The sequence below is a fragment of the Nerophis ophidion genome, linkage group LG07, assembly GCF_033978795.1.
Source record: "Nerophis ophidion isolate RoL-2023_Sa linkage group LG07, RoL_Noph_v1.0, whole genome shotgun sequence".
Classification (NCBI taxonomy): domain Eukaryota; kingdom Metazoa; phylum Chordata; class Actinopteri; order Syngnathiformes; family Syngnathidae; genus Nerophis; species Nerophis ophidion.
Genome location: NC_084617.1, coordinates 5,740,713 through 5,753,043, shown reverse-complemented (window position 1 = coordinate 5,753,043; position 12,331 = coordinate 5,740,713). Strand labels below are relative to the sequence as shown.

General features: G+C 40.9%; 1 protein-coding gene across 1 annotated transcript in view; it reads right to left on the bottom strand.

The window, feature by feature from the left end:
- Positions 1-12,331, bottom strand: part of LOC133555832 (myosin heavy chain, fast skeletal muscle-like) — an 81,884-nt gene that overhangs the window by 56,271 nt on the left and 13,282 nt on the right. The window contains exons 9-14 of the mRNA XM_061905241.1: positions 11,240-11,303; positions 11,043-11,141; positions 10,850-10,953; positions 8,128-8,266; positions 7,913-8,031; positions 7,691-7,840 (exon numbers count right to left, since the gene is read on the bottom strand). Of these exons, the coding sequence (XP_061761225.1) occupies positions 7,691-7,840; positions 7,913-8,031; positions 8,128-8,266; positions 10,850-10,953; positions 11,043-11,141; positions 11,240-11,303 (675 nt within the window). The remainder of the gene's footprint in view (positions 1-7,690; positions 7,841-7,912; positions 8,032-8,127; positions 8,267-10,849; positions 10,954-11,042; positions 11,142-11,239; positions 11,304-12,331) is intronic.

The window sequence follows — 12,331 nt, the reverse complement described above, 5'->3', positions numbered from 1 at the left end:
TCTGTTTTTTGTCTCTTCCTAGGGGGCGCTAGCGCGCAATTTTCATTTTTGGAGTTTGGTTGCTTAATAAGTTGGTCTGCCGCTCCATACCGATGTGTGTGTCAATTTTGGTGAGTTTTGAAGCAAGTTAAGGGGGTCAAATTAGGGTGCGAAGGTGCGAGCGCGCCTTGGGTTGCTGTCCCCGAGCCCCAGGGCTTAAGACGCCTTCGTCCCACTATTTAATGCATTGTGAAAGTAATGCAGTTGTTGTATTGAAGTGAAAATATCAAGCTCCCTGTTGATTTTTGCCAAAGTATGTTAATTATTCAAATGTAGGTCTAAGTCAGACCTACATAGTGGTTTTTGTTTCATGTCTCTACGACATTCCTACCGGAAGTTACAAGCAGTTTTGTCTTTGTTTTCTTCCTAGGAGCAGTTTGTCTGTGTTGTATTCCTAGGGGGCGCTAGAGCACAATTTGGTGTTTTGGAGTTTGGTTTTTTCATCAGCTCGCAATGGTTGCCAGTCCTGATGTGTGTGCCAAGTTTGGTGAGTTTTGAAGCATTTTAAGGGGGTCAAATTACAGCTCAAATAGGCAAAAATGACATTTTTTAGGAAACTTTGCGCAGGGCGTCTTTGAAGGCGCGAAAAATCAAAACCTTAAAACTTATCACAACTTTGATCTATACTTTTAATCAGAAGGGTCCAAACTCTCTCCTGAGCGAGTTTGAAGCCGAAACGACAAACGCGCTCAGAGGAGATAACTTTTGAAGAAAGGTGACGGGTTTTCACAAAACTTTTATTTTGAAGGGGTAATTGCCAACTTCCTGTTGATTATTTCTGCTAGCTGTCAATTACTAAAATGTAGGTCTTAATGAGACCTACATAGAAGTTTTTGTTTCATGTCTTTCCGGCATTCCTACCCGAAGTTACAAGCAGTTTTGTCTGTGGTTTCTTCCTGGAAGCAGTTTTTTCTGTGTTTTATTGAAAAATTGCGCTAGAGCACAATTTTGAGATTTTTTTTTTTTTTTTTTCATTAGATCACAATTTCTGCCAGTCCTGATGTGTGTGCCAAGTTTGGTGAGTTTTGAAGCATTTTAAGGGGGTCAAATTGCAGCTCAAAGAGGCAAAAATAGCGTTTTTTGGCGAAAATTTTGCTTTGAAAGGGTTTTGCAAAATTTCTGTTGGTTTTAGGTATAGGAGTTTCTGATGGGGAATTTAGGTCTAGGTCAGTTCTACATAGAGGATTTTGTTTCATGTCTCTACGGCATTCCTACCGGAAGTTACAAGCAGTCTGTTTTTTTTTTTTCGTAGGGGGCGCTAGCGCGCATTTTTCATTTTTGGGGTTTGGTTGCTTAATACTTGTTTTTGGCAAGCCTTACCGATGTGTGTGCCAAATTTGGTGAGTTTTGGAGCATGGTCAGTGGGTCAAATTAGGGTTCAAAGTTGCGGAAAAATAATAATAATTAAAGCTGCAAGCAGCGTTGGTCGGGTCCGCCGTTGGCCGCCGCCGCCGTGTCCCGGGTCCCGATCTTAGTCAAACCAACATAGAGGTTTTTATTTCATGTCTCTACGACATTTCTAACAGAAGTTACATGCAGTTTTGTCTGGGTTTTTTCCTAGGGGGCGCTAAGCGCAATTTAGATTTTTGGGGTTTGGTTTTTTATTAGATGGCAGTTTTTGCCAGTCCTGATATGTGTGTAAAATTTGGTGAGTTTTGAAGCATGTTAAGGGGGTGAAATTACAGATCGGCGATTCTGGATGTTGTTGATAAATGGCTTTCGGTCTGCATAACAGAGCTTTAACTAGCACTTACAAGCATTTTAAGTGGGTCAAATTACAGCTCAAAGAGGCAAAAACGTCATTTTTTAGGAAAAGTTGCGCAGGCGTTTTTTGAAGGCGCGTAAAATCAAAACCTGAAAACTTATCAAAACTTTGATCTATACTTTTAATCAGAAGGGTTCAAAGTCTCCCCTGTGCGAGTTTGAAGCCGAAACGACAAACGGGCTCAGAGGAGATAACTTTTGAAGAAAGGTGACGGGTTTTCACAAAACTTTTATTTTGAAGGGGCAATTTTTAACTTCCTGTTGATTTTTGCCGAAGGATGTCAATTATCGAAATGTAGGTCTAAGTCAGACCTACCTAGAAGTTTTTGTTTCATGTCTTTCCGGCATTCCTACCGGAAGTTACACGCAGTTTTGTGTGTGTTTTCTTCCTGGAAGCAGTTTTTTCTGTGTTTTATTGAAAAATTGCGCTTGAGCGCAATTTTGAGTTTTATAAATTTTTTTTTTCATTAGATCAAAATTTCTGCCAGTCCTGGTGTGTCTGCCAAGTTTGGTGAGTTTTGAAGCATTCTAAGGGGGTCAAATTGCAGCTCAAAGAGGCAAAAATAGCATTTTTTTGCGAAAATGTTGCTTTGAATGAGTTTTTGCAAAATTTCTGTTGATTTTGGGTATAGACATTTTTTATTGGAAATGTAGGTCTAAGTCAGACCTACACAGAGGTTTTTGTTTCATGTCTCTACGACATTCCTGACGGAAGTTACAAGCAGTCTGTTTTTTTTTTTTCCTAGGGGGCGCTAGTGCTTAATTTTCATTTTTGGGGTATGGTTGCTTAATATGTTGGGCTGTCCCAGTAGACCGACGTGTGTGTCAACTTTGGTGAGTTTTGAAGCATGTTAAGGGGGTCAAATTAGGGTGAGAAGGTGCGGAATAAACAATAATAATAATAATTAAAGCTGCAAGCAGCGTTGGTCGGGTCCGCCGTTGGCCGCCGCCGCCGTGTCCCGAGTCCCGATCTTAGTCAGACCTCCATAGAAGTTTTTGTTTCATCACTCTACGACATTCCTAACAGAATTTACAAGCAGTTTTATCAGTTTATTTTCCTAGGGGGCGCTAGAGCACAATTTTCATTTTTGGGGTTTGGTTTTTTTATTGGATGGCAATTTTCACCAGTCCTGATGTGTGTGTAAAATTTGGTGAGTTTTGAAGCATGTTAAGGGGGTCAAATTACAGATTTGCGTTTCTGGATGTTGTTGATAAATGGCTTTCACTTGGCATTGTATAGCTTTAACTTGCACTTTGAAGCATTTGAAGGGGGTCAAATATCAGTTCAAAGAGGCAAAAAAAGGCATTTTTTGCAAAAATGTTGTTTTGAAGGGGTTTTTGTCAACTTCCTGTTGATTATAGGTATAGAAGTATTTTATAAAATGTAGGTCTAAGTCAGACCTACATAGAGGTTTTTGTTTCATGTCTCTACGACATTCCTAACGGAAGTTACAAGCAGTCTGTTTTTTGTCCCTTCCTAGGGGGCGCTAGCGCGCAATTTTCATTTTTGGGGTTTGGTTGCTTAATAAGTTGGTCTGCCGCTCCATACCGACGTGTGTGTCAAATTTGGGGAGTTTTGAAGCATGTTAAGGGGGTCAAATTACAGATTGGCGTTTCTGGATGTTGTTGGTAAATGGTTTTCGCTTGGCATAGTATAGCTTTAACTTGCACTTTGAAGCATTTTAAGGGGGCCAAATATCAGTTCAAAGAGGCAAAAAATGCATTTTTTGCAAATATTTTGTTTTGAAGGGGTTTTTGCCAACTTCCTGTTGATTTTAGGTATAGAAGTATTTTATGAAATGTAGGTCTAAGTCAGACCTACATAGAGGTTTTTGTTTCATGTCTCTACGACATTCCTAACGGAAGTTACAAGCAGTTTTTTCTGGGTTTTTTCCTAGGGGGCGCTGGAGCGCAATTTTGACTTTTGGGGTTTGCTTTTTTATTAGATGTCAATTTTCGGCAGTCCTGATGTGTGTGTAAAATTTGGTGAGTTTTGAATTATGTTAAGGGGGTGAAATTACAGATCAGGGATTCTGGATGTTGTTGATAAATGGCTTTCGGTCTGCATAACAGAGCTTTAACTTGCACTCTGACGCATTTTAAGGGGGTCAAATTATAGCTCAAAGAGGCAAAAAATACATTTTTTAGGAAAATTTGCACAGGGGTTTTTTGAAGGCGCGTAAAATCCAAACCGGAGCAGTAATCAAAACTTTGATCTATACTTTTAATCAGAAGTGTCCAAACTCTCTCCTGTGCGAGTTTGAAGCCGAAACGACAAACGCACTGGGAGAAGTGTCGATTTGAAAAAGGTGACGGGTTTTCACAAAACTTTTATTTTGAAGGGGCAATTTTTAACTTCCTGTTGTTTTTAGCCGAAGGATGTAAATTATCGAAATGTAGGTCTAAGTCAGACCTACCTAGAAGTTTTTGTTTCATGTCTGTCCGACATTCCTACTGGAAGTTACAAGCAGTTTTGTCTGTTTTCTCTTCCTAGGAGCAGTTTTTTCTGTGTTTTATTCAAAAATTGCGCTAGAGCGCAATTTTGAGTTTTATTATTTTTTATTTTCATTAGATCGCAATTTCTGCCAGTCCTGAGGTGTGTGCCAAGCTTGGTGTGTTTTGAAGCATTTTAAGGGGGTCAAATTACAGCTCAAAGAGGCAAAAATAGCATTTTTTGCGAAAATTTTGCTTTGGAGGCGTTTTTGCCAACTTCCTGTTGATTTTAGGTATAGAACATTTTTATTGGAAATGTTCATCCAAGTCAGACCTACATATAGGTTTTTGTTTCAAGTCTCTACGACATTCCTAATGGAAGTTACAAGCAGTCCGTTTTTTGTTTCTTCCTAGGGGGCGCTAGCGCGCAATTTTGATTTTTAGTGCTCGGTTTTTTTATTAGATGGCAATTTTCGCAGATCCAGATGTGTGTGTCAAATATGGTGAGTTTTGAAGCATGTTAAGTGGGTCAAATTTCAGCTGGAAACGGCGGCGGAATAATAAAGAATAATAATAAAACGCAGCAGATTCAATAGGGTCCTTGCATGGCAAAGGACATGGATGTCCTTTGCCATTGCAGGGCGGACCCTAATAATAAGAAAACGTTACAGATTCAATAGGGTCCTTGCATGGCAAAGGACATGGATGTCCTTTGCCATTGCAGGGCGGACCCTAAAAATTGCTCTAGAGCGCAATTTGGAGTTTTTGTTTTTTATTAGATAGTTTTTTCCGCCAGTACTGATGTGTGTGTCAAGTTTGGTGAGTTTTGAAGCATTTTAAGGGGGTCAAATTACAGCTCAAAGAGGCAAAAATAGCATTTTTTGCAAAAATTTAGTTTTGAAGGGGTTTTTCCCAACTTCCTGTTGATTTTTGCTATAGAAGTTTAAATTGGGAAATGTAGGTCTAAGTCAGACCTACATAAAGGTTTTTGTTCCATGTCTCTACGACATTGCTAACAGAAGTTACAAGCAGTCTGTTTTTTGTTTCTTCCTAGGGGGCGATAGTGTGCAATTTAGATTTTTGGGGTTTGGTTGCTTAATAAGTCGGGAAGGTTTGTCAGACCGACGTGTGTGTCAAATTTGCGCAATTTTGAGTTTTATTAATTATTTTTTTCATTGTATCGCAATTTCTGCCAGTCGTGATGTGTGTGTCCAGTTTGGTGAGTTTTGAAGCATTTTAAGGGGGTCAAATTACAGCTCAAAGAGGCAAAAATAGCATTTTTTGCGAAAATTTGGCTTTGAAGGGGTTTTTCCCAACTTCCTGTTGATTTTTGCTATAGAAGTTTAAATTGGGAAGTGTAGGTCTAAGTCAGACCTACATAAAGGTTTTTGTTCCATGTCTCTACGACATTGCTAACAGAAGTTACAAGCAGTTTTTTTTGTTTCTTCCTAGGGGGCGATAGTGTGCAATTTTGATTTTTGGGGTTTGGTTGCTTAATAAGTCGGGAAGGTTTGCCAGACCGACGTGTGGGTCAAATTTGCGCAATTTTGATTTTTATTCATTTTTTTTTCATTGTATCGCAATTTCTGCCAGTCCTGATGTGTGTCCCCAGTTTGGTGAGTTTTGAAGCATTTTAAGGGGGTCAAATTACAGCTCAAAGAGGCAAAAATGGCATTTTTTGCGAAAATTATGTTTTGAAGGGGTTTTTGCCAACTTCCTGTTGATTTTAGGTATAGAAGTGTTCCATTGGAAATGTAGGTCTAAGTCAGACCTACATAAAGGTTTTTGTTTCATGTCTCTACGACATTGCTAACGGAAGTTACAAGCAGTCTGTTTTTTGTTTCTTCCTAGGGGGCGATAGTGTGCAATTTTGATTTTTGGGGTTTGGTTGCTTAATAAGTCGGGAAGGTTTGCCAGACCGACGTGTGTGTCAAATTTGCGCAATTTTGAGTTTTATTAATTTTTTTTTTCATTGTATCGCAATTTCTGCCAGTCCTGATGTGTGTGTCCAGTTTGGTGAGTTTTGAAGCCTTTTAAGGGGGTCAAATTACAGCTCAAAGAGGCAAAAATGGCATTTTTTGCAAAAATTATGTTTTGAAGGGGTTTTTGCCAACTTCCTGTTGATTTTAGGTATAGAAGTGTTCAATTGGAAATGTAGGTCTAAGTCAGACCTACATAGAGGTTTTTGTTTCATGTCTCTACGACATTGCTAACGGAAGTTACAAGCAGTCTGTTTTTTGTTTCTTCCTAGGGGGAGATAGTGTGCAATTTTGATTTTTGGGGTTTGGTTGCTTAATAAGTTGGGAAGGTTTGCCAGACCGACGTGTGGGTCAGATTTGCGCAATTTTGAGTTTTATTAATTATTTTTTTCATTTTATCGCAATTTCTGCCAGTACTGATGTGTGTGTCCAGTTTGATGAGTTTTGAAGCATTTTAAGGGGGTCAAATTACAGCTCAAAGAGGCAAAAATGGCATTTTTTGCGAAAATTATGTTTTGAAGGGGTTTTTGCCAACTTCCTGTTGATTTTAGGTATAGAAGTGTTCCATTGGAAATGTAGGTCTAAGTCAGACCTACATAAAGGTTTTTGTTCCATGTCTCTACGACATTGCTAACGGAAGTTACAAGCAGTCTGTTTTTTGTTTCTTCCTAGGGGGCGATAGTGTGCAATTTTGATTTTTGGGGTTTGGTTGCTTAATAAGTTGGGAAGGTTTGCCAGACCGACGTGTGTGTCAAATTTGGTGAGTTTTGAAGCACGTTAAGGGGGTCAAATTAGGTGCGGCATAATAAAGAATAATAATAAAGAAAGAATAAAACGCACGAAAAACAATAAGTCCTTTGGCCATTGCCAAAGGACTCCCATGCGGGCCCTAATAACTAAATTATGACTAAAACTAAATCATATTTTAGTCAAAAGACTATGACTAAAACTAAAACAAATTTTGCTGTCAAAATTAACGCTGGTTGGTTAGTTCTGATACAAAGTCACCAATGGAAACAAAATAGTTCATAACAAACATCCATCCATCCATCCATTTCTACCGCTTATTCCCTTTTTTGGGGTCGCGGAGGGCGCTGGCACCTATCTCAGCTACAAGCGGGCGGAAGGCGGGGTACACCCTGGACAAGTCTCCACCTTATCGCAGGGCCAACACAGATAGACAGACAACTTTTACACACTAGGGCCAATTTAGTGTTGGCAATCAACCTATCCCCAGGTGCATGTTTTTTGGAAGTGGGAGGAAGCCGGAGTACCCGGAGGGAACCCACGCACTCACGGGGAGAACATGCAAACTCCACACAGAAAAATCCTGAGCCTGGATTTGAACCCAGGACTGCAGGACCTTCGTTTTGTGAGGCAGATGCACTAACCCCTCTCCCACCGTGAAGCCCATAACAAACATCATTCATTAATTTATTCATATATGTGATGAGTCCAACTTTAATGTAACTCACATCAAAGATCTCAAATCCAGCGATATCCAACACTCCGATGAAGAACTGTCTCGGCTGCTTGGTGTCCAACATCTCATTGATACGGATGACCATCCACAAGAACATTTTCTCGTAGATGGACTTGCACAGAGCTGAGACGGCATTGTTAACCTAAAGCAGAATTTGGTATTCAAATTCGTCCAGGTTATATTAAAATTGAATGAAAAATATATTTTCCCTGACCTGTGGAACGGTCTGACCTTTGGTCACCATCTCATTTCCAACTTTGACTCTGGGGTAGCACAGAGCTTTCAACATATCAGCAGAGTTCAGACCCAGAAGGTACGCAATCTTGTCAGCCACTAAGGAACAATAAAGTTACAAAGTTAAATCCTGAACAGGTCTGATATAGAATCATAACCCCACCATTATTACTTATTATTAATTGCAAGACATACCCTCAGTGCCATCAGGTTCAGCCTGCTCCTCTCGCTGCTTCTGCTTGAATTTCATGTTTCCATGATGCATCACAGCTCCGGTCAGCTTGTAGATGCCAGCTTTCTCCTCTGCACTGAAGCCCAGGATGTCAATAGCAGTCTGAAAACGTACATTAGTCAGGATTATTGTAAACCTAAACACTATGTGTCCAATTAACACACTTCAAAAAATGCAATTCATTGTATTTGTTATGATCCGCTGCCCGGATCATCACGTATTGGTGCTTTGTTCCTTTTTATATCACATTCTGTGCTTTGACTTCCTTATTTCCTGTTTTTGCTCCGTCACCATGGTTTCTTATTATGTTGACGCACACCTGTTTCGTTGATTACGGCCTTATTTAAGCCTGCCCCTGTTCATTCACCCTCGGATCCTAATTTGCTTCTCAATCAATCAATCAATGATTATTTATATGGCCCTGAATCACTAGTGCAGGGGTCGGGAACCTTTTTGGCTGAGAGAGCCAACAAGCCAAATATTTCAAAATGTATTCCCGTAAGAGCCATATAATATTTTTTTTAACAATGAAAACAACTAAACGCGTGCATTTTTAAGTAAGACCAACATTTCTAGGGTATAAGAGGTCTATTATTCTTTGTGATAACATTGTTATTCTAAAGATTACTACGGAGGGGGAGTGGCCTGCGGGCCTGCAGCGAACTGTGGTGTGCCAGGACTGGCCTCGAAATCAGCGACAGGTGCGTAGATGGTCCACCTGGGCCTTGATATCTAATCACCTGTTGCTCTGTTATAAGCAGCAGCCAGGAGGAGAGACGGGGTGGGGGCTGGAGCCAGAGCGCGAGCGAGAACAAAAGAGAAAAATACAATTGCTGGAAAGCAACTGAGAGACTTATTGAAAAATAAAACAATATTGTAACCCTGAAACAGGCTCTCATGTCGGTGCTTGGTGGTCTGAAGAACCCCCAGGAGGGCAAGCCCCACACTAACCAACAATAAATAAATAACTTCTTACCATTAACGCAACTTCTTGAACAGTTGTGGTAGAAAACGGATGGATGGAATAAGAATGCATGAGAATGTTTTATATTTTGAACGTTATTTTTAACACTCTGATTACAAGTGGAATCATTCATTACTTATCTTGTTAAGCAATGTATGCTCAGATTTATCCGAGAGCCAGATGCAGTCATCAAAAGAGCCACATCTGGCTCTAGAGCCGTAGGTTCCCTACCCCTGCACTAGTGTCTCAAAGGGCTGCACAAACTACAACAGGAACCACAACGACATCCTCGGTAGGCCCACATAAGGGCAAGGAAAACTCACACCCAGTGGGACGTCGGTGACAATGATGACTATGATAAACCTTGGAGAGAACCGCATATGTGTCCTTACTTTGCTTATCATTTTCAACTGTTTGTAAATGTTGAAATTTATACATAAAGGTTTATTAAGAAAAAGAAAAAAAGTGTGCAGTTAATCATGTGATTGCCTGGCTCTGTTTGATTGGTAAATCGGAGTCAAACGTCACCAGTGACTGCATTTGATTGGTAAAACGGAGTCAAAAGTCACCAGTGACTGCATTTGATTGGTGAAACGGAGTCAAACGTCACCAGTGACTGCATTTGATTGGTGAAACGGAGTCAAACGTCACCAGTGACTGCATTTGATTGGTGAAACGGAGTCAAACGTCACCAGTGACTGCATTTGATTGGTGAAAGGGAGTCAAACGTCACCAGTGACTGCATTTGATTGGTGAAACAAAGTCAAACGTCACCAGTGACTGTATTTGATTGGTAAAACGGAGTCAAACGTCACCTGTGACTGCATTTGATTGGTGAAACAGAGTCAAAAGTCACCAGTGACTGCATTTGATTGGTAAAAGGGAGTCAAACGTCACTAGTGACTGCATTTGATTGGTGAAACGGAGTCAAACGTCACCAGTGACTGCATTTGATTGGTGAAACGGAGTCAAAAGTCACCAGTGACTGCATTTGATTGGTAAAAGGGAGTCAAACGTCACTAGTGACTGCATTTGATTGGTGAAACGGAGTCAAACGTCACCAGTGACTGCATTTGATTGGTGAAACAGAGTCAAACGTCACCAGTGACTGTATTTGATTGGTAAAACGGAGTCAAAAGTCACCAGTGACTGCATTTGATTAGTGAAACGGAGTCAAACGTCACCAGTGACTGCATTTGATTGGTGAAAGGGAGTCAAACGTCACCAGTGACTGCATTTGATTGGTGAAACAAGTCAAACGTCACCACTGACTGCATTTGATTGGTGAAACGGAGTCAAATGTCACCAGTGACAGCATTTGATTGGTGAAACGTAGTCAAACGTCGCCAGTGACTGCATTTGATTGGTAAAACGCAGGCATTGGATAGATCCTACTTTGAAGGTCTGTCTGACAAACCAAAACAAACAAAACCTGCATCAACAAATCGATAAAAATGAGTAGCGAGTAGCGAGCTGAATGGAACTAAATGGAACGGAGTAAAAGTAGCGTTTCTTCTTTATAAATATACTCAAGTAAAAGTAAAACTATGTTGCATCAAAACTACTCGTAGAAGTACAATTTATCCCAAAAGTTACTCAAGTAGATGTAACGGAGCAAATGTAGCGCGTTACTACCCACCTCTGCAAGTAACCCCCTCGCCCCCACACCCACATTGCTCTTAAAAACCCTATTTCTGTCTCCTACATAATTATTTACTTACATCTGTCGCAATGAACTCTTCCACATCATTGATGCTCTTGACAGTGATTTCACCCTGACTGATCATCGGATAGTCATAGGGATTGGTGGTGATCAGAAGAGCCTCTGAAAGGAAGAAGAAACCATACATTCTTGCAAGGTGTCCATTATCTTGCTATGTTTTTGAATTTAGTTTGATATCTCGTTCAATTTACCCAGCAGCTCGGGCTTGTGTCCAGTCATCAGCTGGTAGAAGATATGGTAGCTCCTCTCAGCAGACAACTGGAAGGTAACACGGGACTTTTCCAGCAGATCTACATTAGCAGATGAAATGTCAGACTCTGATATTCTCCGGTTTTTCTATTGTTATCATCCCACGAAACATCAGCATTTGACGGATCGAAGTACTCACATGTTTCAATATCTGCAGAGGACAGCTTTCCAGTAGAGCCAAAGTGGATTCTAATGAATTTACCCTAAAAAAAAGGATCAGAAAACAACTGAAATTTTGGGCGAAGTATGACCTGGGGGCCACAATCTCACCCTTTACCGGATCCTGATCGGCCCGTGTAAAATGATGAGTTTTAAACAAATGATGAGCTGATAAGTATTTAATTACGGAGGTCAGATGTATAGCTATGTCAGTGGTTCTTAACCTGGGTTCGATCGAACCCTAGGGGTTTGGTGAGTCGGCCTCAGGGGTTCGGCGGACGTCAAAACTTATCCCAATCGGCATATTACGAATACGGCAACAGCAGAAATCAGACTGATTTGCAGGTGTGTGATTTGTTGTGAGTTTATGCACTGTGTCGAACCCCTGAGGCCGACTCACCAAACCCCTACGGTTCGATCGAACCCAGGTTCATTTTGTGCACCAGTAAAAAAACATGGTAACACTTTAGTATGGGGAACATACTCACCATTAATTATTGTTCCTTATTAACATGCATGTGGGGCCGTATAGCTCGGTTGGTAGAATGGCCGTGCCAGCAACTTGAGGGTTGCAGGTTCGATTCCCGCTTCCGCCATCCTAGTCACTGCCGTTGTGTCCTTGGGCAAGACACTTTACCCACCTGCTCCCAGTGCCACCCACACTGGTTTAAATGTAACTTAGATATTGGGTTTCACTATGTAAAGCGCTTTGAGTCACTGGAGAAAAGCGCTATATAAATATAATTCACTTCACTTCACAAATTAGTAACATATTGGCTCTTAACTAGTCATTATTAAGTACTTATTAATGCCTTATGGTCGTGGAACTGTGGACCAGCTCTATACTCTCGGCAGGGTTCTTGAGGGTGCATGGGAGTTTGCCCAACCAGTCTACATGTGCTTTGTGGACTTGGAGAAGGCATTCGACCGTGTCCCTCGGGAAGTCCTGTGGGGAGTGCTCAGAGAGTATGGGGTAACGGACTGTCTTATTGTGGCGGTCCGCTCCCTGTATGATCAGTGTCAGAGCTTGGTCCGCATTGCCGGCAGTAAGTCGGACACATTTCCAGTGAGG